The 27,218-nt window shown below is 36.7% G+C and overlaps 1 protein-coding gene across 1 annotated transcript in view; it reads left to right on the top strand.

Annotated features, from left to right (window-relative positions):
- QRFPR (pyroglutamylated RFamide peptide receptor) overlaps positions 1–9,374 on the top strand; it is a 56,697-nt gene extending 47,323 nt beyond the window's left edge. The window contains exons 4-6 of the mRNA XM_054485186.2: positions 3,708–3,943; positions 6,226–6,323; positions 7,035–9,374. Coding sequence (XP_054341161.1) covers positions 3,708–3,943; positions 6,226–6,323; positions 7,035–7,435 — 735 coding nt within the window. The 3' untranslated portion in view covers positions 7,436–9,374. The remainder of the gene's footprint in view (positions 1–3,707; positions 3,944–6,225; positions 6,324–7,034) is intronic.
- The last annotated feature ends 17,844 nt before the right edge of the window (positions 9,375–27,218 follow it).

Below are 27,218 nucleotides of genomic sequence, written 5' to 3'. Positions count from 1 at the left end.
GATAATCATACTGTTGAACTATTTTCTCACCCTTCTTAATTGTAATTATTTTCCTTCCTGCAGGAGCAATACAGCAAATTTGTATGACCTCAGCTATTTCACTGGAGGTCTTTCAAGTGATTTTTTAAGGTTCATTTTCTCTGTTTTATCTAGCTCTTCCTGATACATTGTTAGGACTCTAATGCTTAAAATACAATTTTTGAAAAATACACAGGTCAGTTTCTACATTTTCCTGCAAGCTAAGCATGCTTTTCCCAGTGTCCCCAAATGTTTTGTTACATTTTAAGAGTTGAATGATTGCTCTAGGTTTTTCTTTTATTTTTAAGTCACGTAAAAAAATTGTAATAAATTATCTACTTAGTTGACTTTCAGAAGTTCTTTCTTACCTGCCTCCTATTCATCGACACATTGAAATTCTAATTGGAAACATGTCAGGACATCATCTTAATCAACCTGTCTCCTTTCCCCACACCTTTGTCAGACAGGCCCAGCCATGCATGGGGATTCACAGGAAGGAGAGTGCTGAGTTGGTTTCAGACAGCCCAGCCTGTCTGTTAGGGTGGACTTTAACATGTCTTGCATAGGTGATCTACCCAGACAGGAGTTTTCAAAGACAGTAGGGGGTTGCTTACATACCCCCTCAGATAAGTTTTAAATGATTTATCCCTTTGTATCTTTTAAAGTAGAGATAGGCAAATGTGAAACTTTACTGTCCATGTCATGTCATCTTCAAGGATAACAAATGAGCCTAAGATAAGAGAACATTCAAAAAGTAACCCGACTTTTTTTCATGTAACTAATTTATTGAATCAGCTGGACTCCATAGGTGAGAGCAGAAAGTAATTTTATTTTATCCCTTGCTACCTGGAAAAATGCATCTAAGGACTTTTTTAGTCCTCTTGGTAAAATATCATGAATGAAAAAATCTTGAGCAACTCTTCCAGTCAGATAATAAAATTTCTCTGGTCACTTTCACTCACAAGAATAGTGTGAGTTCTGTTATTAAACTGTCCTGTCCAGTAATACAATTACATAAATCCATACTCTTATTTAATCAATTTACATTTTTTCCCTTCCCTCAGTGTGAATAGTTTTCAGGCCTAGAAATGTGAAGGAGTTATGGTCAGTTTCTTCTCTCTTTCCTCTCCTTGTGTTTCTTTTTCTCTCCCCTGCCCCACTCCTCTCCCTGCCCCGCCCCCCAATACAATTGGCTGCCTCTCTCTCATCAGAAGCTGATGAGGAAAATGGGGAGAGGAAGGGGACAGATGTCACTGGAATCAATGCCCTCTAGGTGTGATGGTATTGCCTGTGACTGATTGTTTGCTTCAGGACTTCTCAAAGATAACAGCACTGAGACCTCCAGCCGGCTGGCAAGGGATCATGCCAGCTCCTGTCTGCGGATGCTGCCCTTATCTCCAGTGGGAAGCCCAGACTGGTGGAGCCCTTTCATAATGACTCACTCTAGTTCTAAATTGTGTGGTCCATTTCTAGCCCATAGAAAACAAACAGATGTATCCATTTTTAGATAAAATAAAAGCATTTTGTTTTATTTAATATAGGAAAAGTATTTTTATATGTTTAAAAAATACTCTAAATATTTTTTAAATATATAATTAATTGTGTCTGTAGAAAATGCATGTCATGTCATTGGCAAAGCCAGTCCTCACTGTCAAACAGATCAGTCCAGTCAAAGTTGCTTCCTGTCAGGAAAACATCTGATTAAACAAATGTATTAATAGGCATCCCATGGCCACCTTCTCACTCCTAAATTCTATTAGGACAAGCAAAGACTTCCTGAGGGCATGCTCAGATGGTTTTATGGAAAATTTCAGATCCACTCTTCAATTTCAGATTTTCTATTCCCAAACGTACGCTTCTCGAAAATTCCACTGCCTAATATCGTCCTGAGCTTGCAGTGAGTCTGAACTTATAACAGGGATGATACAAAGCACCCTGCCTTCAGCATTTCTCACTGCCGCTCTCTGCTTCACTTGTACTGGGCTCTCTCTCATGAGTGATGTATTTGTCAATTTTCAGGTGATAGAAGCAACGAGATGGTTAAAATTGTCATTCCTCCTGCCTCCTTACTGTATGAAAAATGTGAATTCACAACTTCTCAACACCTGTCAAATACCTTTTTTTCTCTGCCAGGCTTTACCCTGAATAGAAATATATTTAAGAGAGAGAAGAGCACAAAGCCCTGCCATGCGTTTATGATGCCTTGATCAATGTGGCTTCACTGACATCAGTCATTGAATTATATCTTGTTTTGGTGCCCCGTGGTAAGATTCATTTTGGGTGAGAGATGTGATTTCTGTAACTTGGGAGAAGGGTGATTATGAAACAGGAAGTGGGAATGTAGACCCAGTGTGACACTTCAAACTTGGGGACGATATTAGGCAGTGGAATTTTAGAGAAGTGTATGTTTGGAAATAGAAGATCTGAAATTGAAGATCAAAGATCTGAAATTTTCCATAAAACCATCTGAGCATACCCTCAGGAAGTCTTTGCTGAAGTCCATAGTCAGACTTTGCTGAAGTCAAGAAGTCCGTAGTCCCTAGGGCTATGTGAACCTGATCCAAGACTCCCAGTCCAGCATGCTCTTAGATGTGTCAGTCCATACCCCCTGGTCATTGGCCTTTGTATGCTTTGCTTCCGTGAAGTTAGAATGAATTTCATTTTAACTTCCTATTTCCAGAGAGTTTGAATCTTGAGATTATTTTTCAGTGTTATTCCTAGTTGCATTTGTAAGTAACACCTAGGTCAGAACTTGAATTTTCTTACCTTTGGTGAGTAACCAAAAAGTTGCGTTCCCTCATTCAATTCACATTGAAGATTGGTGATAAAATTTCCTGGGAATGTAGGCAGAAATATGTCTGAGACCCAAGTATTCAGCTCCACAGTGACTAAAATAACAATGGTTCTGATAAATTCTCTCGTTTTTATTCCTATTACCCAAAAAAGTGACTTTTGAATATGCTTTAAATATTTAGTTTGTTCTTGAACTAGCCCTTAAAGCACTCTCTATTATTTATTATTGTTGTTAATAATACTTTTGAGCTGATAAGATGAGTCTACCAGAAATAGTATGAATAAACCAGCAGGTACAATCTGAATATTTGTATATTGGCAATAGTTTGAATCCCAATTTCTCATTCATCTCAGGATAAAAGCTTCCAGTTGCCTCTTTAATATCTTTCTAAGCAATCTGATCATTGCAATATATGAAGTAGCAATAACAAAATACGGCTTTCAGTACTTTTCAATTGAAAGATGTCTCATGCCTTGTCAAAAATCTATCTCAACAATTGAAGAAGCAAAATAATTTAATATCAAACTACCTAGCATGTATTGCAAAATATTTTTCAGTATATACTTTGGCAAATATAGCGCTCTTTCAGTCAATTGAAAACTTGTGACTAGTGGAAATAGAAGTTGAGAACAATAATAAATGAAAGTAAACAGGCTATGGACCTGAATTCCATTTAGAATAGAAAAGATGGTATAAAACTCTTAAGAACTTAATCAGTGAAGTGGAAAAACTATGCTTCACAGCAAAAGAACAATGAAAAATGTATCTCATTTGAAATACGTGCTGGGGACAAATTTGAAAGAACTTAAAAAATGTGTTGCAATAATACTTGGCTGATTTCTGTTCTTTTGATGCTGACTACTGGTTCTTTTAATGAATTATTCTTATTATGAAGATCAAATATGACTTCCTATATGAAAAGGAACACATCTGCTGCTTAGAAGAGTGGACCAGCCCTGTGCACCAGAAGATCTACACCACCTTCATCCTTGTCATCCTCTTCCTCCTGCCTCTTATGGTGATGCTTATTCTGTACAGTAAAATTGGTTATGAACTTTGGATAAAGAAAAGAGTTGGGGATAGTTCAGTGCTTCGAACTATTCATGGAAAAGAAATGTCCAAAATAGCCAGGTCTGTTTAATGAAATATTCACCTCTTTAAATTATTTTTAATTAATTGTGCTGGAAGGGATGGTTTCCAGGGCTCTCAGAACCTCTAGGTAATTTAGTCTAAGCATACTTTGTAATTCAAATTTAGGGCATGGACTGATTTTAAACTCTTGAAGTTTTACATGTGGCTGAAAGAAACAACAAGATTACCAGCTCGCAAATCAACTGGGAAGTTACAGCTATAGGTAGAAACTGACTTGGAATTTAGAACATACATGATGTGGTAGGAAGACTGTGGGCTGGTGTCAGAACCCTGTGGTCCTATGGGTACTCTCTCTATCACTCACCAGCCACAAGATATACATCAGTCTCTCTCCCAAGGCCCTGCTTCCCTCATATGTACAAGGAGCATAATAACATCCACCCTTACTTAATCCCACCCAAGGATAATGCTAAAAGACATGAGATTGATCTGTATGAAAATCCTATGGAAACTGAAGCATGCTATTTATTTTAAATTATTATTATTGATTTTTTTTTACCTAAGGGCTTTGCTTTCTGAATTTATTCATTAATAGAAATTTTAAAACACGACTTACTGCTATGATACTTGTAGTCCATATCATTTATTTAATAACCTACACTGAATGACTATTAGAAACAAAGCAAAAAAAGCCTTAAATGGAGGAGTCTGGTGATTTGGTGGGATTTTATCATCTCTCCAAGTGTGCAGTGATCTCTAGTGCTCTAGTGCTCAGTTTGAATAAAGAAACCCTTCCTGTCAATGTACAGGGGCTCCTAGAATGTTCAGCACCTTGGGACCTATTGTTAAGTTGGTTCCTCCCACTTCCTTGAAAGAAAGAGCTGCCATGCTGAAATAAGAGATAGTGGACCAGGTGCAGTGGCTCATGCCTGTAATCACAGCAATTTGGGGGGCCGAGGTGGGTGGATCACTTGAGGTCAGGAGTTCAAGACCAGCCTGACCGACATGGTGAAACTCTGTCTCTACTAAAAATACAAAAATTAGCCAGGCTTGGTGGTAGGTGCCTGTAATCCCAGCTACTTGGGAGGCTGAGGCAGGAGAATTGCTTGAACCTGATGGACTGAGGTTGCAGTGAGCCGAGATCACGCCACTGCACTCTAGTCTGGGCGACAGAGCAAGACTCCATCTCCGTAATAATAAAAATAATAAGAAGAAGAATAAGAGATAATGAGTATGAGTTTTTATAAACTTAAAGCACCATGCAAATGTGTAGAGCTCTTGCAGATGTAAATCCTCTTTACAGAAGTCATGGAGAAAATTAGTTTGAAGCCCTGGTTAATCATATTTTTAAGATATATCAGGCCGGGTGTGGTGGCTCACACCTGGAATCCCAGCACTTTGGGAGGCTGAGGTTGGAAGATTGCTTGAGCCCAGGAGTTTGAAACCAGCCTGGGCAACAAAGTGAGACCCCGTCTCTACAAAAAATTTAAAAATTAGCTGGGTGTAGTGGCATGCACCTGTGGTCCCAGCTACATGGAGGCTGAGGTGGGAGGATCACTTCTTGAGCTCAGGTTGAGGCTTCAGTGAGCCATGATTGCACCACTCCTCTACAGCCTGGGCAACAGAGTAAGACCTTGTCTCAAAAAAAAAAACAAAAAACAAAAAACGAAACCCAAGATATATCGTATAGATATCCATTTTAATTATATCCCTGGAGCTTCCCATATTTCATAATTTTTTTGGTAGAGATGTGTTTTTGCCATGTCGCCTAGGCTGGTGTTGAACTCCTGGACTCACTCAATTCTCCTGCCCTGTCCTCCCAAAGAGCTGGGATTACAGGCGTGAGTCACTGCACCTGGCCCATATTTTATAAATATTGATATTTTACTACCACAGGCATGAATGGTCTTTAATATAAAGTGAGTAAGAGCTTCATATTGAAGTCACAAAAGTTAGACTTCCTAAATTCACATCCAAGATACAGCCTTTACTAGCCATCTAACTTTGCAAATTAATTAACCTTTTGTGTGTCTCGATTTCTGCATCTACCAAATGCCTTATTGGGAAAATTAATGACATTATCCATGTCATGCATCTAGCAGAGTGCCAGATCCATAATGAGCAGACATTCAAAGAACATTTATGATATGAGGGTAATATCAATAGGAAAATATGATAATCAGCCCACAAATAACCTATCATGAACTTAATTTAAAAATTATGTTTGAGTGAAGTAAGCTCAGACTTTAATAGCTTTGCTATCAAGCTGGCACATTTGCCAAGGAGAAGTTAACTAATACAATGTTTCCTTGTGGGTTTAGGAAGAAGAAACGAGCTGTCATTATGATGGTGACAGTGGTGGCCCTCTTTGCTGTGTGCTGGGCACCATTCCATGTTGTCCATATGATGACTGAATACAGTGAGTGCTTGTCATTCTCATTTGGTAGACATTCTCATTCATTTCCTGCTAGAATAGACAATGAATCTTTGAAATGTGTCGCTGTTCACTTGGATAATCAAATACCTAATATTTCATATGTTTCTTTCATGTCTTCAAGATCACAAGGTCATTATGTGGTAGGTCATTGTGTATGACTATGACTAAATCTTTAATAATTACAGAAGATCGAAGCTTTGAGATTCCTCTCCCATGTTACTCCTTCTGTTCTCCCTAGGCTATTTAAACTTTGGGAAAGGAGTGACATCCTATGAGCATTTCCCATTTAGAACCCTGACTTGAACAGTCAGACCTGCAGTATATTCTTTCTGATAACCCAGGACTTACCATGGTTCTCAGTATGATTTTCTTTCTGTAAGGCAAGTGAACATTTGAAGGGTTACTGCTGCTTCCAGTTTACATGAAGCTTGGAGTTATCAAGCTGCAATGCTATAAGCCCCCTACTATATGCTGGACATCAGGCTATGCATGTAAGCCTAGATTCTCTAAGTGAAGACTCATCGCAAAGGTTATTTTTATTCAGATATCAGATGCCTCTCCCAAAACGATCTTGAGAACTTTTCACATCTTTAGATACTTGTACAAGTTTAAGTCTTTGACAGGTGACAAACAGAAGTTTTATTTTATACTCCTTAAAATAAATGTACATTCTAAAATATTACTTTATTTCAGGTAATTTTGAAAAGGAATATGACGATGTCACAATCAAGATGATTTTTGCTATCGTGCAAATTATTGGATTTTCCAACTCCATCTGTAATCCCATTGTCTATGCATTTATGAATGAAAACTTCAAAAAAAATGTTTTGTCTGCAGTTTGTTATTGCGTAGTAAATAAAACCTTCTCTCCAGCACAAAGGCATGGAAATTCAGGAATTACGATGATGCAGAAGAAAGCAAAATTTTCCCTCAGAGAGAATCCAGCGGAGGAAACCAAAGGAGAAGCATTCAGTGATGGCAACATTGAAGTCAAATTGTGTGAACAGACAGAGGAGAAGAAAAAGCTCAAACGACATCTTGCTCTCTTTAGGTCTGAACTGGCTGAGAATTCTCCTTTAGACAGTAGGCATTAATTATAACAATATCTTCATAATTAATGCCCTTCAGATTGTAACCCAAAGAGAAAATTATTTTGAGCAAAGGTCAAATACTCTTTTATTCTTAAGATGATGACAAGAAGAAAACAAATCATGTTTCCATTAAAAAATGACACGAGGCTAGTCCAAGTGCAGTGATGTTTACAACCAATTGATCACAACCACTTAACAGATTTCTGTGTTCCTTTTCATTCCCACTGCTTCACTTGACTAGCCTTAAAAAAAGTGACATGGAAGGCCAGGCACGGTGGCTCACGCCTGTAATCCCAGCACTTCGGGAGGCCGAGGCGGCGGATCACGAGGTCAGGAGATCAAAACCATCCTGGCTAACACGGTGAAACCCCATCTCTGCTAAAAATACAAAAATTAGCCTGGCGTGGTGGCGGGCACCTGTAGTCCCAGCTACTCGGGAGCCTGAGGCAGGAGAATGGTGTGAACCCGGGAGGCAGAGCTTGTAGTGAGCCGAGATCGCTCCACTGCACTTCAGCCTGGGCGAAAGAGCGATACTCCCTGTCTCAAAAAAATCTTTTTGAAAAATTCGTAAACCATACTTTTAAGGTTATTTCAGTAGATTTTTAAAAATCTTGTACAGAAATCAGGGTTCTTAGCTAACAGTTTTTCTCCCACGCAGACACTGTAATGTGACTTTCTATGTATTGCTAGATTGAATAAGAAAATAACTTAAACTAATATCTTCTTCCTTGAAAATTAAGTTAATAGTTCAATGCTGTAATGTGATTTTTAGTCCACTGTTGAATTTAGGTAATACAGTCTCTTACACATGAGGTCTGTGCCACAATCATAAAGTCAAAGCAAAGGGAGAAGCAGCCAAGTGACGGATGAATGAGACTTAGAGGAAGATGCCTGTACTGGAGCTTTGTATGGTTCTGCCAGTTACCTTGCTGCCTTTTTGTATGACTGGCAAGTAACATCGCCTTTTTAAGCCTTCATGTTTTCCTGTGTAAACTGGAGGTGATGCCCCCTCCACTTCATGGAGTTGCTGCCAGAATAAAATGAGGCATGAGCAGACAAGCCCTTTGTACTCTAAAGCAGCCTCAAGCTCTGAGGCATAAGCTCCCCCTGTCTCACATCTCCCCTTTGTGTTCTCTTTTCCTTTCTGAGACTCTCCCCAACCCCTGCCCAACTTTCCCTTCATATCTGTGTTGTAACTGGTTTCTCTAATCAAAACAAGAAAGTTTGGGGAGCCTCATTTCTGTGATATATTTAGACAAAACTATCTCATAGGGTTATCTTTTTAAGCCCCTTATTTTCACTGATGGGATTTCTTATATAAAAGGAATTTTCTGTGTAGTTAGTAGATGAGGGAGTGAATCAACTCCAAGCCCATGAAATTGTACTGTGCCCAAGGCTGACCCTCAAGAGCTAGGTCAGGAAGAAAATAGAGTTCCCCACCCATATTCCTTCCCCCAACCTCCCTTAAGTGCAATCCTTGTCTCTTTAATCTTCTCTCTGGTTCCCAAATGTCATGGATACAGAGGCCACCATCACAGCACCCTGTCATTTTCCTTTCAACAGCTAAGATTCCCAAAGTCCAGCCGCAACCTCACAGCCAAAGTGTTTATTCTGCTTTCAGTTTTCTAGCACTTACTTTCCCAGTCAGATAATAGAAAGGAAGAGAAGCTTAAGAGCCTATAGGACATTTTACAGGTAAAGCTTTAAGATTTGGTAACCAAGGAACTAACTATTGGGATCTTCAAGATACAGACATTTAATTTTACATGTGTCAGTGAAGCATGCCTGAAAAAGACAAAGATGAAGCAGTGTGCAGTATTCTGAAAAACTGTCAATATGACACTGCAAAATTCACAAAGAGAAAAGAGAGAGACTGATTATTTAGTTTCTACTGAAGTGGATTAATTATGGGTTATTTATATAAACTGCCTGTCATGTCTAGTTACCCTATGGCAAAACAATGATTATCATTAAACATTAAACCATTAAAAATGAATTGGATTCACGGATTTTGGTTATCCTTAGTCGGTAAATATTCATATAATCCTTTCTACATTTGGTGTATACATGCTCTAAATATGGCTTAATGAAAAACAGATAAATCAGCACTGTTATTGACCATGTAATTATTAAGGTTAGGAGTTTTTTTTAATTCCTAAATATTTAGATATTAGGTAATAACTTAAATATTTACTGTAAAATTTCCAGACATCTTATGAAAGGTTTTTTTTTAAAAAAAATTTGCTTACATTGCATTAAAGCTGTTTTAGAAACAGAAGTAGTAATAGCACACTGTTTTTGTCCTTTAAACATATAATCTCTTTGCTCTGTTATAAAGGTTCAAAAGGTAAATGTGGTCCAATCTGTTCCTGAAAATGTCCTACCATTAGCCAAAGAAGCTGTGAGTCTCATCTGGATGTTGAGTCCAGACACTGATATAACACAGCCTGTGAGTGCATAGAGAGTTCACCTTGGATTTGCAAAAGTAACCTGACTACTGCCTTTTGTTCTCTTTTCCCTGACTTTACAGTCCCTTGAGTCTTTTACTCCCTTTGTCTTCTACTCAGCCATCTGCTTTTTTCCCCTTTTGTCTCTGCCACAGGCTGCCTGTCACTCATTTTATCCATCTGGTTTTCCTTTACCTGGTGCTTGGAGTGAAAATTGAAAAGGTTTTGTTGGATCCAGGAGGTAGGGTTGGGAGTGGTACAGAAAACTCGTTTTTCATCTATTAGTATTTAGGTAAAACATTTGTGAAAGCAGTAAAAAAGTACGTTTCACCGCTCAGACCTCTAAGCCTTTTATTTCATTATGGATCATTGTGCCAAAAAGAGGTCAGTATCTTTTCTCCACTCTATAAATAGATATGGCCTTCTGAGGAATATTCACAGTTCATGTTCCTTTTGATTATGCTATGAAGGGTAGCTCCTTTTTTTGCCATAGTTTGGTATGGTTCAGAACACCAGTGTTATACATACTAGTTTGATTAAAGATTAATTACTAATCCCAAGACCATTTTAAAAAGAGAAACCCAGTTTCAGGCCCTATGCTATGTTACTTGAAGGCTTACAATAAATTAAAATATCAAGAAAATGTGTCATTGGCCTAAGGATAGATATTTAGCTAAAAGCAAAATAATAAAGATACCAGAAGAAAAGGTGCAAATATATAATCAACTTATTTTGGCTGAGGTAGCAGCATAATTCAGTGGGGGAAATGACAGCCTTAAAACAAAAGGTTCTGAAACAATTGGATATTCAAGTACCAAAAATAGGACTTTGATTCTTACACTACATACAAAAATTAACCCATAATGCACCATATACTTAAACATAAGAGCTAAATCTATAAAACCTCTACAATAAAATATAGAAGAAAATCCTTGTACCATAACTTAGGCAAAGAGTTCATAAGGCACTAAAAGCAGGAAGCATAAAGGGAAATTAATAAAATTAACTTTGTCAAAATTATTAGCTTCTGCTATTTGAAAGGTAATGCTATAAAAATGAAAGGGCAGGCCACAGATTATAAGAAAATATGTGCAAAGCACATCTGGTAAAAACCACAAATCCATTATTTATAAAAAATTCTCGCAACTCAGTAATAAACTTGGCAAATTATTTGAACAAACATTTTACCTAAGAAGAAACACAAATCAATAAGCATATGAAAAGCTGCTCTACATCAACAGTCATTACAAATGGCAAAGCAAAACAACAGTAAGATGGTGCTACACATCCCCTAGAATAGTTAAAGTTAAAAAGTGTTGGCAAGGACGTTGAGCTACTGGAATTCCCATGGCTTGTGGGAATATAAAATGACATAGTTATGTGGGAAACAATTGGCTGATAAATTGAATGGTTATTCTACAACCCAGAAATTCCAATCCTGGCCAAGCACAGTGGCTTACACCTGTAGTCCCAGCACTTTGGGAGGCTGAGGTGGGTGGATCACGAGGTCAGGAGATCAAGACCATCCTGGCCAACATGGTGAAACCCCGTCTCTACTAAAAATACAAAAATTAGCCGGGCATTGTGGCGGGTGCTTGTAGTCCCAGCTACTCCGGAGGCTGAGGCAGGATAATCACTTGAACTTGGGAGGCAGAGGTTGCAGTGAGCCAAGACCGCGCCACTGCACTCCAGATGGGTGACAGAGCGAGATTCCATCTCAAAGAAAAAAAAAGAAAAGAAATTCCATTCCTGGATATTTTCTCAAGAGGAATTAAAACACATGAATGTTCATAGCAGCTTAATTCATAATCACTAAAAACTGGAAACAACCTGAAGGTCTATCAGCTGGTGAATGGATAAACAAATTGTGGTAAAGCAATCCAATTGAATATGACTTACTAACAAAAAAGAATTAACTGTTGATACATGGGACAACAAGGATCAATTTCAAAAGTATTCTGCTGAGTGAAAGACGCCAGCCAAAAAAGACTATGTGCTCTATGATTCCATTTACATGAAATTCCAGAGAAGACAAAGCTGTAGGAATGAAAAATGGGCAGGTGGTTGCCATGGGCTAGTAGTTAAGTTTAGCCAATTGAATACAAGAGAGTGACTTTTTTGGATGATAGAAATGTGTTATCTCTTAATTTTAGTAATGGTTACTTGGCTTTAGACATTTGTCCAATTGATTAAATTGCATACATTAAAAGGCTGAATTTATTGTATACAAGTTATAGTTTGATTTTTTAAAGTACATTTCTTGAAGGAATTTCATTTTGCAATGTAAAAATGACAACTCTTCATACTGGTTCCTTGACCCGAAGAAGAAGAGTATCCATAGTAGGAAAAGCCTAGTGGAGGTTTTCAAAACTGTGCTACCCACCACCACCAGTCAAGAGAGTGAATTAAAAATAATATTTTGGCCCCAGGTGAACAACAGAGATTGGTGCTGCACTCAGAGATTTAAATGATACTGCATATATACCCATCATATCTTCATTGGATTCACTAATATGATTGATTCCTGCAGAACCTAAATGAATCACAATACATGATGTAGACTGCCACAAACAAGTAGTAGCCCCAAGTGCTGTGCTGTGCTGAATGTGGTATCTTTACTGGAGCAGATTACCACAGCGTCTAGTATGCTCTATGCAGCTATTGATCTGGTCAATGCTTTGTTTTCAATGTCTGTTAAGAAGGAGAATAAGCAGTAATCTACATTCACATGGAATAAACAACAATGTATATTCTATTGTCTTAACAAAAATTATGTTTATCTGTCTGTTACTTTACAGGATAGCCCAAAGGAACATGAAGTGTCTGGATATTCCACAGAAGATAATATTGGTCTTCTATGACATTATACTACTTGTATCTGATACTATGAATATATATATATATATATATATGGTGTATATATATGTGTGTGTATGTGTGTGTGTGTGTGTACACACACACACTTGCTACATGTATATAGTAAGGACTCTGTGCTATTGGGAAACATGTACCCCAGAAAGTGGGAGATAACAGTGATAAAACTTACAGATTTAGAGGATGCCACATTGGTGAAGTTTTTAGAGGTCTTTCAAAGAAAATTACATATTTTTGTACCTTGAACTTCCTACCACTAACAAAGAAGTACAATTCTTGGGAGGCCTCTTTGTATTTGATACTCTTTTCTAGAGAACCGTGTTTTGATCATTTTATTGGTGAAATGGTAGGCTGCTAGATATGAGTGTGTCCCAGAGCTAGAAAGAGCTCTGCAGCCAGTAAGGTTGTAATCAAAGCAGCTCTGTCATTTGAACCATATGAATTAGAAGATTCAATAATTTAGGTTGTAGTGGGAGAAAAGTCTGTTACTTGGATCATATGATCCATAAAATTCCATAGTACTAAGGTATCTATGTTAGATAAAGATGCAATGTGGAGCCTCTGACAGGTCCCAGTTAAGAAGTTATAGTGCTTATCACTGTATTTCTGAAGCAAGCCCATGCTATTTGCAGCAAATAATTTATCATCAAAAGGTAGTGCCTGAAATGCTACTGGCCCCTATAGAGACCAAGTGAGCTACTATTAAGTGACTATGTAGCCAAAACTTCTTATCACGCGTTGAGTACTGTCTTACCCAACGAGTGTTAAGCATGGGCAGTCTCAGAAATAATTAATTCATAATAAAACGGAAATAGTACATCCAGAATCCCACAGATCAGGAGGGCACAGATAAACTGCACAGACAGGTAGCACATAGCTCCACATTACTCAGCACTCCTGCACCTGTGGTCCCATGTTTGCCTAGATTGTCAGTTACTGAGAGAGGTGTGTTAGAATCTTCCACTATGCCTTATATTGGCTTATTTCTCCTTTTAAAGATGCCAGCTTTTGCTAGCGTGTTAAGGCTATGTTATCAGGTACATGTACACATAGGATTCTCAGATCTTCCTTTATGATTGGCCATTTTATCATTATGAATTGTTCTTTCTTATCTTTTAGCAATGGGGAAGTTTTCAAAGAGTGCATTATCAAAAATCCTTTAAATGTATTGAATAAATTGTTGAAAACTATGTGTTCTGTTGTTCATAATAAAAACAATAATTCAACAATAGGAAAAAATTCTGAGTGCCTGACAGTAGAGGAGTAACCAAATAAATGATATTACATTCTATATGATCTACATTTTCAAAGAATGTTTATCGCCACGTGTGGCAGGTGAGGTCATGCTAATAAAATGTGAAAACTACACATTCAGAAAGTTACCCCTAATGCTTAACCTGGTCTACTCCATATAGTCTATAAAAATAAAATTCCTTTATTTATCACTCCATAAAGAGTCATTTTTACATTTTCAGCTTGCCAAAGTAGGCTTATGATGATTTTCTGCTTTACTGCCCTAAAGTTTAACCTGAAGCCATTTAATTCAATTATCTGTAAGACTAGCATGCTCTTTAAATACAATATTAAAAAAGTTATTGCTATTAGTAGAGTAAAAAACCACTTCACCTACTTTACAAATGCCATATTTGTAGGTTTTATGGAGAGTACAGGAGTCCTTTACATGTTAAAAAACAAACACCATACCCATCCATTAAGAAGTGTAAACTGACAGTATGTTGTTCTCATTGACTTATTCAACAGATATTTTTTGGAGCTCCTGCTGTGTGTCAGATCTAGCCAGTCTCTTTCCATCTCAAGATCACGAAAATCCTTTCTATTCTGAAGTAGAACAGACTGAAAAGGGTTGGCTGGCAAAAGTCATATAAAACAGGTGATTCATAGCTTTAAAAACAGACATGGATTTCCTGGCTTAAATCTCAGGCCCCTTTCTGCCTTTGTTCACAGAAATTTTTGTTTTCTAGAACTGAGATTATGATGTATCTAAAAAAAGAAAAAAAATAAAAGCAAATGAAATAAGATGACAAAAAATGACCCTATTTGAATCACTAGAATTACCAGAGGACAGAATTAAATGAATTCCCATGTTCTGAGTCCTGTGGCTCAGAATCCTTGGTTGCTGCCGTGTTTACAAAACCATTAAGAAAACTTATATATAAATAAACTATTTTTAAAAATAATTTTTAATGAACTGGCAAAGGTGATTTTTTAATGAAGGAGTTTCAAGGAAAAGGAACATCTGAGAAGCACCCAGTTATATCTCTTGTCTGTAGGGAGGAGGTGTTTCAAGTGTAACAGATGTTCTCTAAACTCCAACAGCCTGAGTGGCTCAAAAGTAATTAAGGAATGATTTCTTACTTAAAATAGCAGACTATGTAAACATATTTATTTCTCCTCCCTACTGAGATCCTATCAAAATGATATTAAAGGAATAGCAAATGTACAGATCCACAAACATGATGAAAAAGAGAGGATAGCCACAGTGAATACAAATTTTCAATAAATATCCTGATAAAACCTAGATGTTGATTAAAGCATTGAAATCATGAAGAAAAAGAGAGAAAGTCACAGGCTCTGCCCAGAGCAGACCACAGTAGTGGAAGAATTAATGATATGTCTCCAGAAGAGTTAGACATCACGGTCTATTCCATCTTCTGCCATAAATTGAATGGCTACCAGGAAGGTGTTTATTTCTCAGTGCTTAACATTCCCACCCCAAACATACACATGCATTTCTTCTTGAAGGAAATTAAAGGAGTCTGGGGAGATATTGGCAGACACCTCAGTGTTCTAGAATACTGTAGTGCCCAAGTGTGATGATCAGATTCACAATAACCGTAAGTCAAAGCCAGCCACTTGCCACCCTCAACCTATGTACAGAGGTTTTGGTCAGCTTCATATTTCTGCACTCTTAAAGGATCATTGATATTTTAGAAAACCCTGAAAAATGGAAGAAAAAAACTAAGATGAAGAGATAGAAAACTAACTAGAATAATCAAATAATTCAAGGTGACAAAAAATTAGAAAGGAATTGTTTGGTATTCTTATAAAGATTTAATAAGATATTCCCTTTATAAAACCATAAATAAAGCATGCTACAAAAAGGAAGAATTGGATTAATAAGGCTTTTGGAAATTGAAAATAGATTGTTGAAATTAAAAATAGATTATTTACTCATCCTTATGGCCTGTATGTTTAATAGAAACCTTCACAAAACTTTCTTCAAAAATGTTTTCTAATGTATGCTTACATGACTAACCTCTTGAGGCTATGTTTATCATTCATGCTGTCCAGAAACAGATGACACATTCAAACTGAGTAATTTGAAGAGAGATAAATAAAGGGACTCCTTACAAAGGCTTGAGCAGGATACAGAAAAACAAAAGGATTAGTGTACTTAGCTGCTAACAACAACAAAGCACACTTTCCACCCCTGGGCCTGAAGGGGAGGCAAGAAGATGGAAAAGAAAGAAAAGGAGGTGGAAGAAGAGAAAAAAAAAATGAGAGAGACAGGGAGAGAGAGAGAGAATTGTGTGGAAAGAACTGCCTGTAAGTGCTATTGTCCTGGGTAGAAGAATGCCACCAACCTTTGCTACCCCTCATGGAGAGTCTCATAAACATTAATATGCTGACCTAACTCCTTCCTCCCTCTGATCTGCTAGCAGTCTTCATTCCTCAAGCACAATCAAAAGACAAAGGTGCTCCTTGATTCAGACACGGAGCACAGTGGTGCAGAAAGGGTGGGCAAACAGAAAATATCCAGTGCATGTGTGCCTGAACATATGTTAATCATGGTTAGTTATGCCCTCATATTTCCATGGTGGTTTAGTTGCATATAAAAGTATAAGTTTTCAGCCTGGGAGACAGAGCTAGACTCTGTCTCAAAAAAAAAAAAAAAAAAGTATAAGTTTTAAGTTTATTTCCTTCAAAACATCTAAATCTGTGATGTTTTGTCTTTTTGATACCAACATGTCTATTTAGAGTTCTGATGTCAGTCTGAGATATCTTCTTTCTCTTTGATATCTTTTTTCTTTTATTATACTTTAAGTTCTAGGGTACATGTGCACAAAGTGCAGGTTTGTTACATATGTATACACGTGCCATGTTGGTGTGCTGCACCCATGAACTTGTCATTTAACATTAGGTATATCTGCTAATGCTATCCCTCCCCCCTCCCCCTCCCACAACAGGCCCCAGTGTGTGATGTTCCCCTTCCTGTGTCCATGTGTTCTCATTGTTCAATTCCCATCTATGAGGGAGAACATGCAGTGTTTGGTTTTTTGTCCTTGCGATAGTTTGCTGAGAATGATGGTTTCCAGCTTCATCCATGTCCCTACAAAGGACATGAACTCATCATTTTTTATGGCTGCATAGTATTCCATGGTGTATATGTGCCACATTTTCTTAATCCAGTCTATCATTGTTGGACATTTGGGTTGGTTCCAAGTCTTTGCTATTGTGAATAGTGCCATGATAAACACACGTGTACACGTGTCTTTATAGCAGCATGATTTATAATCCTTTGGGTATATACCAGTAATGGGATGGCTGGGTCAAATGGTATTTCTAGTTCTATATCCCTGAGGAATCGCCACACTGACTTCCACAATGGTTGACCTCGTTTACAGTCCCACCAACAGTGTAAAAGTGTTCCTATTTCTCCACATCCTCTCTTTGATATCTTTTAAAACTTGCTGTTTGTCTTAGATTCTATATTTTTTCTGATTTATTTATTTTTAATTGATAATAATTGTGTATATTTATGGGGTAAAATGTACACTTTGTAGAAAGATTAAAGCTGATTAACATATTCATCACCTCACCAATTTATTTTTTGTGGTAAGAATATTAAAAATCTATTTTTAAAACAAATTTGAAATACTACAGTCCTCCCTTATCCATGGGGGATATATTCCAAGGCCCCCAGTGGATTCCTAAAACCACAGATAGTACCAAACCCTATATATATATATCATGCTTTTTCTTACATATATATATCTATGATGAAGTTTAATTTATAAATTAGGCAGAGTAAGAGATTAACAACTATCAATAAAATAAAACAATTATAAATAAATGTGTACATACATTTAAATAGAACAATTTCCAACTTATGAATTCTTTTCATCTGGTAGTTTTCTTTAATATTTTCAGACCACAGTAACTGAAACTGGAAAGCAAAACAACAGACAAGGGGGGATTACTGTATTCAGTACATTATTATTAACTGTTGTCACCATGCAGTGCAATAGATCATAAAAACTTATTCCTTTTGTGTAACTGAGATTTTCTATCCTTTGATTAACATTTTCCTTTCCGCATCATTCTCCCTCTTCACCAGCCTTTGGTAACCCCCTTTCGCTCTCTGTTTCTATGACATCAACTTTTTAGATTCCACATATAAGTAAAATCATGCAGTATTAATCTTTCTGTGCCTGGCTTATTTCACTTAGCATAATGTTCTCCAGTCCCATCTATGTTGTTGTGAATGACAAATTGTCCTTTTTAAAGGTTGTATAGTATTCCATTGCACATATACACACCATTTTTATTTTATCCATTTTTCTGTTGATAGACACTTAGGTTGCTTCCATATCTTGACTATTGTGAATATAATGCTGAAATGAATTTGGAAGTGCAGATGTCTCATCCACATACTGGACATATTCCATTCCCAGTAGTGAGATTGCTGGACTATATGGTAGTTCTTTTAATTTTCTTAGGAAACTCCATACTATTTTCCAAAATGGCTGTACTAATTTACATTCCCACCAACAGTGTACAAGGGTTCCCTTTCCTCCACATCCTCACCAATACTTTTGTCTTTTGATAATAGCCATTCTGACATTCTCACTGTAGTTTTCATTTGCATTTCCCTGATGATTAAAGATGTTGAGAATTTTTAAATATATCTGCCGACCATTTGTATCCTATCTTTTGAAAAATGTCTGTTCAGATTCTTTGACCATTTTTAATCCAGTTATTTATTTTCTTACTATTGAGTTTTATCCAATATATATTTGTTACTAGCCTCTTAGCAAATGTATGGTTTATAAATGTATTCTCCCAATCTGGGTTTTCTCTTCACTGTTAATTGTTTCCTTTACTCTGCAGAAGCTTCTTAGCTTGATGCAGTCCCATTTGTCTATATCTGCTTTTGCTGCCTGTGCTTTTAGAGTCCTATCCAAGGAATCATTGCCTCTTCAGCAGAGCTAAGCCCAGGAAAAAAAAGAAAAAGAGAAAAGAAGTATTGCTCAAACCAATACCATGGAGCTTTTCCCCTGTTTTCTTCTAGTAGCTTTACAGTTTCATGTCTTACACTGAAGTCTTTTATCCATTTTGAGTTGATTTATGTATACAGTGTGAGATAAGGGACCAATTTCATTCTTCTGCATGTGGATATTCAGTTTTCCCAACACCATTTATTAAAGAGATTGTCTTTTTCTTATCATGTGTTCTTGGCACATTTGTTGAAAATCAATTGACAGTAAATATGTCAATTATCTGTGCTTTCTATCCTATTACATTGGTCGATGTGTTTATTTTTATGCCAGTACCATGCTGTTTTGATTACGGTAGTTTATTATACACTTTGAAATTAGGGAGTGTGATGCCTGCAGCTTTGTTCTTTTTGCTTAAGATTACTTTGGGTATTCTCAGTTTTTTTCTGAGTCCATAAAAATTTTAGGATTGTGTTTTGTATTTCTGTGGAAAATGACATTGGATTTTTGAAAGAAATTGTATTGAATCTCCAGATTCTATAAAATCTTACTAACGTGTTTAGGTGTTGTTGATCTTTTTGCTCCTTTGGTACTCTGTAAGAACTCTTAGTCTGAGATTTCTGATTTTTATTTTTGGAAAGTTTTTACCATTTATTAAAATATTTTCTTCCCTCTAATTATTTTATTTTTCTTTCTGGAATTTTTATTAAACAGGCTTGATATTTCTCTCCATTTTACTTAGTTTTTCATTTTTTTAAACTTTTTAAATGTTTTTCTGGGAAAGTTTCTTTTTTTATTTTATTACATTTTTGTTTTATTTTGTGTTTGCATGTATGTCTATAGATACATGAAATCAAGAAAGCTGGAGAATTTTAATTTTCTCTCTTCTGGGAGAATTTTGAAATATAATATTCTTGCTCAGTAATTTGTTTTTTTTTTTTGCATCCACTCTCTTTTCATCCCAATTCATAATAGTTTCATTTCAAATTTTGTATTATTTATATCAAAATCATTTGGTTTTTTGATATAACTTTCCATTTCCTCTTCATGTCACCAGAATCCTCCTTAAAATTTCTTGGAGGATATTTATTATGTCTCTTTTAAAATTTTAAAAGATAATTGACACTAGGAAGCAAAGGATAAGTGTAAATGAGAGTTATAAATATTTCCGTGAATACTTAGAGAAGATCCTGGAACAGTCAAGAAGACAATAAGGAAATGGTAAATTTGAAGGAATTAGACCAGTTGTGGAGTTGGAATGATCTGGAGAAGAAAGAACATTCCCGGTAAGGAGAATAGTGTAAAAAAGATTTCTGGAGGTAGTAGGGAGTATTTTATAGAAATTCAAATAAGATTGTTTTAAGCAACATCATCTACTGTGAGTAAGGATAGTATTTAGAAAGTTAGCTTGTGTAGAAATGGTCCACAACAGTCAACTATGGGAAATGTGTAAATAAAGGATGATTGAGAGAGTTTCTGAGTGGACAGTTGGGCCAGATTAAAGTAAGATTTCACAAGTTAGTGGTCAACCAAGGTATGTGATCTTAATAACATTTTCTAACAATACCAAAGAGTAAATGGGCTTGTCTGGGAAATATAGTCAGCAGAGAAGGCGAACAGAAAAGGAACACTGAAATAAGAGGTGCTGTCCAGAAAATGTGACAGTTGTTCTGTTTTTAATAATGGGAAAATGATGAGAAAACAGGAGGAGATAGTGGGGAAGATGAGAACGAATATGGACAGGAATGAGTAAATATGATGGGTTAATCTATGTTGTAAGGCACAGATAATAGGGCTGGACACAGTAGGAGGTAAGTATGAGATGTAGCACAGAACACATTGGTAGGGCAGACGTTTGCAAATAGAGGAGATTAAGGGGCATCTGATATCACTGTCCCAGTTGAAAATTTGGTGTGGCTGGGCCTCTAGACACCACCTTACCCTCATCACCCCTGACAGAGGAGAGGAAGGTGTTTTTCACTCTTGGGACTCCGGGCCTTGCTGGTAATAAGGTCCTCTGAGAATGTAAACTCACTGGGGCTTTCAAAATACAGGAGGAGAAATGTTAGATCCTAAGATTGCTCAAGAACTGATTAAAGCTTTGTGTTTCCATGGCTATAGATAGCATCCTTGTCCTCAGTACATCTTTCATAAATACATGACTATGTCAAAAGAGGGGTAGGGTAAAAATATATAGCTGAATCACTTCAAGATGTTACTATTTATTGGAGAGAGAAAAGCAAGTAAAAATACATATTTTTATGTTTCCTACGTCATATTCCTATGTGAAGGACACAACAATATTGCCTGCATTTCTTCCTGAAGAGCTTGGCCTGAATCGACTTCTCACCAAAGTCCTAAGGCTCTTTTTACTGATTAGTCCTGCTCTGTCTTCTGTTGTTGTCTTAGACCTTGATAGTTTCTGTGTCCTCCTACAGCATGTGTATATACAGACAGATTTCTGTTAAAATGAGTGGTGGATGGGCTACTGACCTTTATGTTGCCTACTCTCGATACCAGAATCTGGATAACCATAAATATATGAATATATGAGTATATGTGGTAGCATTTTTTAGAAATTCATCATATTTTCATTAATCGATGGTAAACTTATCCATTGTGGGTAAAGAAACAAGATTCTGTGCTGTGCATTGTTGCTGCTGGTTCATTGTCTTGTCCATCGAAGCTTCCTATTCTGATTCTGAGGCCCTTATTAGTAGGTCTTGGGCTTTGTTTTATCTTTTTTATTCTAAATATTGAGTTCTATATCTTAATACCTTGTCTTAACACTGCCACCTGGACCACTGAAGTCTATTGGATATGCTACAGTTCATTTCTCTTATCTGACTGCACTATTTCTGCAAGTTTTTCTGTAGATATCAGACCTTTAATGCCTTTCAGCAATAGTTAAAAGGCATTAAAGGTCTGTAGTGGGCAATTGTGGTTTGTTATTTTGTTACATACTGATAATGTCTATCCTTTTTATGGTAAAAAATTTCCTTCTGAATATCACCCCTTCCCCAACTTAGACCATAGTGTTTGACTAGAAGTGTCCCTGCTCCCAGCTCCAGGAATCTTCCATGATTAGTGTAAGCCATAGTGATTAGTCTAAGGTTAAATACATGGCCCAATTCTGACCAAAGAAAATTAGTCTCAGGATGTTTTTGCCACCTTTGGGATAGAAAAGTTTTCACCTTCCTTCTGGACTCTAGGTAAGTGCTGATGCAGCCATCTTATGAATACTGTCAACTGGTGACAACAGTAAGCCTTCTGCTGACAAAGTGAGGCACAGGAGGGAGAAAAAGCAAGCTGGTTCTAGATCAAGGTTCACTACAGGAACACTGAAATTCCCAAGAGATCCCAAAAAAGCCAACTGACTGTATTGGTAAAAGCATTAAATATTTTCTTTACCAAATGGCTTAGGAAAATGCTATTTAATTATTTTATGCTCAATATTGAGTTAGTTGCATTTATGTCTTATCTTGACAACTAATCTTTGAGGGAAAAGAGTATAAGTTTATTCATATATATCTGTGTGAGAGAGAGATACAAAAAAGCACAGTGCTTTGTACAACATAGTGGTACAACATTTGTTGACTTAAATTGACATGTATCCTAATTTTTTCCAAAAGGGTCACTGAGTTTATCCTTATTCTGTATTTATAAATAATGTCAGTCATATAGCTCAGTGGAAATACAGCAGCTCTAAAGTCCACGCAATACTTACTAAAGCTTTGTTAAAGAATGTTGTGTAGGAAAACAAGATTGTACATATATATAAACTGTGATCTTGAATCATTGCTTTTGAGAACTTTATAATAAGTTCTCAACTTGTCTAACATTTTATATCTCTTTATCATGAAATTCTTGAAAATTCAGATGGAAGGCCTCCATTAATGAAACATTTGTAGTAGTGAGAGTGGGAAGATGGAATAGAAGATTAACAAAAGGTCTGGGTTAGAGTATGAACACTATTGTCCAACATGGAGTGTGGGAAGCACTGAAGAATGAAGAAGCCCTGATTAATTAACTGGTTATCACCAAGGCTTTATCCAGGGATGATAATTACTTGGGCACTTATTCCAAGAAGGCAGGACTTGCTAATCTGGGTGGAGGGATGTTCACAATGGCCTGGAATACTTTCCCTGTGCCCCTCCCATTCCCTATTTAGTTAGTCATTCATGGAGTAGTGGATATAACACTGGCTAAGGTCATATCCTTGGTTCATGTTCCCACCTCTGCCGCTTGTTTGCTGAATTGGCTAGGGCAAGTCACTTCATCTATTTGAATCTTATATTTTTTCTGTATAGAATGATGTTATAATATAAAGGCTCAATAAGATGGTGGTGGTTAAATGTTTAAAACCTAAAACTTAAAAAAGTAAAGCATACTATATTACTTTATTTGACTTTAATTAAATTTAAAAAATAATAAAAGTAAATCTAACCATCAAGTGCCCATTGTGCTAGGCTGGTAGGAAGTTTTTAAACATGGAATCACTCATTACTCCTACTGCCAATATCTATTTATTTATATCTTGCTGTTATGAAAATTTATACCTTGTATAGGTTTAATTAAATGTCTTCTTAATTAGAACTAGATTTTCCCAGGAACATCAAAAATTTTTTAAAAGACAGGTTAGACACACAATTAAATAAATATAAAAGAGACAAATTACAAACTTTCTTTTGACTAAAAGAATTGAAAGTTGGGCTACATTTTTGTAGATTTTTAAGAATTCTTTAGAACTTCCTATATATAATATCATGCCATCTGTGGATAGTTTTACTTCTTCCTTTCCAATCTGGATGGCTTTTACTTGTTTTTCTTGCCTAATTGCCCTGGCTAGACCACTAGCACAATGTTGAATAGAAGTGGTAAAAATGAACAACTTGTCTTGTTTCTGACCTTGGAGGAAAGCTTTTCAGTCTTTTATCACTAAGTGTCGTATTTGCTGTGGGTTTTTCATAAATGTCTTTTATCAAATTGGATACATTCCCTTATATTTCTATAGTATCTATTGAGATGTTCATGTGTTTTTTGTCCTTTATTTAATTAATATGTATTATATTGGTTAAGTTTCATGTGTTGTACAAATTTTGCATTCTTGGGATAAATCCCACTTGGTCTTGTTATACAATCCTTGTATGCTGCTGGATTCAGTTTTCTGGTATTGTGTTGAAGATGTTTGCATCTGTATTCATAAGGAATATTGGTCTGTAGTTTCCTTTTTTGTGATATTTCTGTCTGGTTTTGATGCCAGAGTAATACTGGCCTCATAAATTGCATTATTTAGTAGCATTCACCCATGATGCCATCTGGGCCTGAGCTTTTTTTTTTTTTTTTTGTGGAACTTTTTTGATTACTAATTCTGTTTATTCAATAATTATATATCTATTCAGATTTTTTATTTCTTCTTGAGCTAGTTTCAGTAGTTTGTGTCTTTCTAGGAATTTGTTAATTCCATCTAAGTTTTCTGATTTGTTGTATGCTATATACAATTGTTCATAGTATTCCCTCATTATGCTTTGTTTATTTATTTATCTCTGCAAATTCACAGTAATGGCCATTCTACTATATAGACATATAAAACTAAATGCAGTAATATTTCCTTCAGTTTCTCAGCAATAGGCAAGAGTCTACTCAGACATTCAAAGCACATGATTGTTGATTTTATACTCGATCTCTGAAAATGGGATACAATTCTTCCTCAAACACTTTTTGCTCTATCATCCTGCATTAGTTAGGATTCGGTTTGCTCCAACGGGACACATATACCCTTGCCCAGTGTTTTCAAGCAAAACAGACTTTTAAAAAAATTATTCCAGCTAGTTAGTATCCAACATCGATGGGTAGGAAATTGAGAGCCAATCCCCACTGCTGGCTCCAGGACCAGATCACTTCTGCCATGATCCATGCCAGGAGAATGGATGTCCCATGTTCCACTGTTCAACATTGGAGAATGAGGAAGCCAGCCCTGGGACCTCTGCTACAGCTGTCATGGAAAAGCCAAATGCTTTCCATGACTGTCTTTTTTTTTTTTTTTTTTTAGATGAATCTCACTCTGCTGTCTGGGCCGGAGTGCAGTGGGGCAATCTCAGCTCACTGCAACCTCCACCTCCTGTTTCAAGCGATTCTCCTGCCTCAGTCTCCCAAGTAGCTGGGATTGCAGGCACCCGCCACCACACTCAGCTAATTTTTGCATTTTTAGTAGAGATGGGGTTTCACCATGTTGGTCAGGCTGGTCTTGAACTTCTGACCTCAAGTGATCCGCCCGCCTAGGTCTCCCAAAGTGCTGAGATTACAGGCATGAGCCATTGTGCCCGGCCTCCATGACTGTCTTTACCAGCAGAATCCAGGTTTTTACCCACCCTGGTTTTATTCATTTCAAGACAATACTGCTGGGGCATGCTCAGATTTACTAATTTTAAAATTAGAATTTATTTTAGTCAGTATGACTTGAGCCACTTAGAAATGTAAACGAACTTTGAGAGTAATTTTCTTTTTAGATGAAAACATCTGACTCTGAGACATTTAAAATATGTTTCTTATTTCTTTCAGCTTTTATGTTTTTAGAGACTTTCTATTATATTCTTCTTCATACAACTCATGTGATATGACTGCTAGTATTTGCATGTTTTGATCTTCGACTTAAAAATCACTTCAACCCCCTCTCTACACCATCACTGCATATTTCTGAGATAAAAAGTACTTATGTTTTCCAACCATTTGAAAGAACACCTACATTTAAAATGCCTGTAACTATGATGATATTATATTATAAAATTAAATATTTATTTGAAGACAAAAAGAAAAGAAATACACTATACAACAAAGGGGAAAAAAACTATAATTTTTACTCAAATCACTAGGTTAAATAGCCAACTGAGAAACCTGACTGAAGGGTAATTTCCAACAATTGCACATTTTTCTGTTTTGACTTAAATCCATTTGTATTATGGCGTAAAATAAAAAGCTCTTGGATTTAAAAAAATACTCTGTGCCGAGACTCTCAGAACACAACTATATAAATCTTTTACTTGTTCTCTTCATTCTACCTGAATACCTACTCTACATTCATTGCCCATTCTTTTCTGGAATATATTTGTCTCTAGCTTAATCCACCTCATTGTGTCCCAGGTTTATCTTAATAAAATCTCTTTGCAGTTTGCATTTTTTATTGCAAACTTTTTATTGGAGTATAACATACATAGAGAAAAGTGTAAAAATTATAAGCATAGAACTGAAAGAATGAAAGGAGTTTTGGCATTTTTTATACTGACGCCAATATTGGCTTTATTATATAAACTACATCCCATATTTTCATACTTTATATACCATTGAAAATAATTATCAAATAGCATATACTTAAATGCCTCAAAACTTGATCATCTTTGAACTTCCAGAGCGCCCAATGACGATATTAGAACCTTTGAAAAATTAGAAAATACCTACCAGTTTATTATCTTCAGAGTCACTGGCTGACTGGAGAGGCAATTTTATTCTTAATTTGCAGAGGTGGAGGCTGAAACAGGATAACAGAGGTGCAGCATCTAAAGTCAAACCTGTCTCTAAGGCCTGCCCTCTTCCCATGCCCCTGGGTGCTCAGCAGTGACAGTTGAACATCTTATAAATATTAGCCTTGACTGTGATATAAGAATGACTGAAGTTTGGAAAACCCTGTATGCCAGTGGTTCCCAACATTTTTGGCACCAGGGACTGGTTTCTCGGAAGACAATTTTTCCGTTGATGATCAGGTGGTGGTAGGGTGTGGAGGATGGTTTTGGGATGACACTGTTCCATCTCAAATCATCAGGTATTAGTTGGATTCTCATAAGAAGCACGCATCCTAGGTCCTTTGCATGCACAGTTCACAATAGAGTTCGTGCTCCTATGAGAATCTAATGCTGCGGCAGATCTGGCAGGAGGGGGAGCTCAGGTGATAATGCTCGCTTACCCACTGCTTACCTCCTGCTGTGCAGCCCGGTTCCTAACAGGCCACAGACAGGTACTGGTCCCCAGCCCGGGGGGTTGGGGACCCCTGCTGTACACTACCAGCTGCCCTTGCTAAACCAACTGCCTTTGAAATGAGAGTTTAGTGAATTACAGAAAGAACTTTCAGGCTGAAAGCATGTGAGGCCAGTACTGAAGTCTGGCTCTCTACCACTGAGACGGCCAGTACTGAAGTCTGGCTCTCTACCACTGAGACAGCCAGACTGGAAGCTA

Source organism: Pongo pygmaeus, chromosome 3, assembly GCF_028885625.2.
Source record: "Pongo pygmaeus isolate AG05252 chromosome 3, NHGRI_mPonPyg2-v2.0_pri, whole genome shotgun sequence".
In the NCBI taxonomy this organism is placed as follows: domain Eukaryota; kingdom Metazoa; phylum Chordata; class Mammalia; order Primates; family Hominidae; genus Pongo; species Pongo pygmaeus.
Note: the sequence above shows the minus strand (reverse complement) of the source record. Positions and strands in the feature narration are given on the sequence as shown.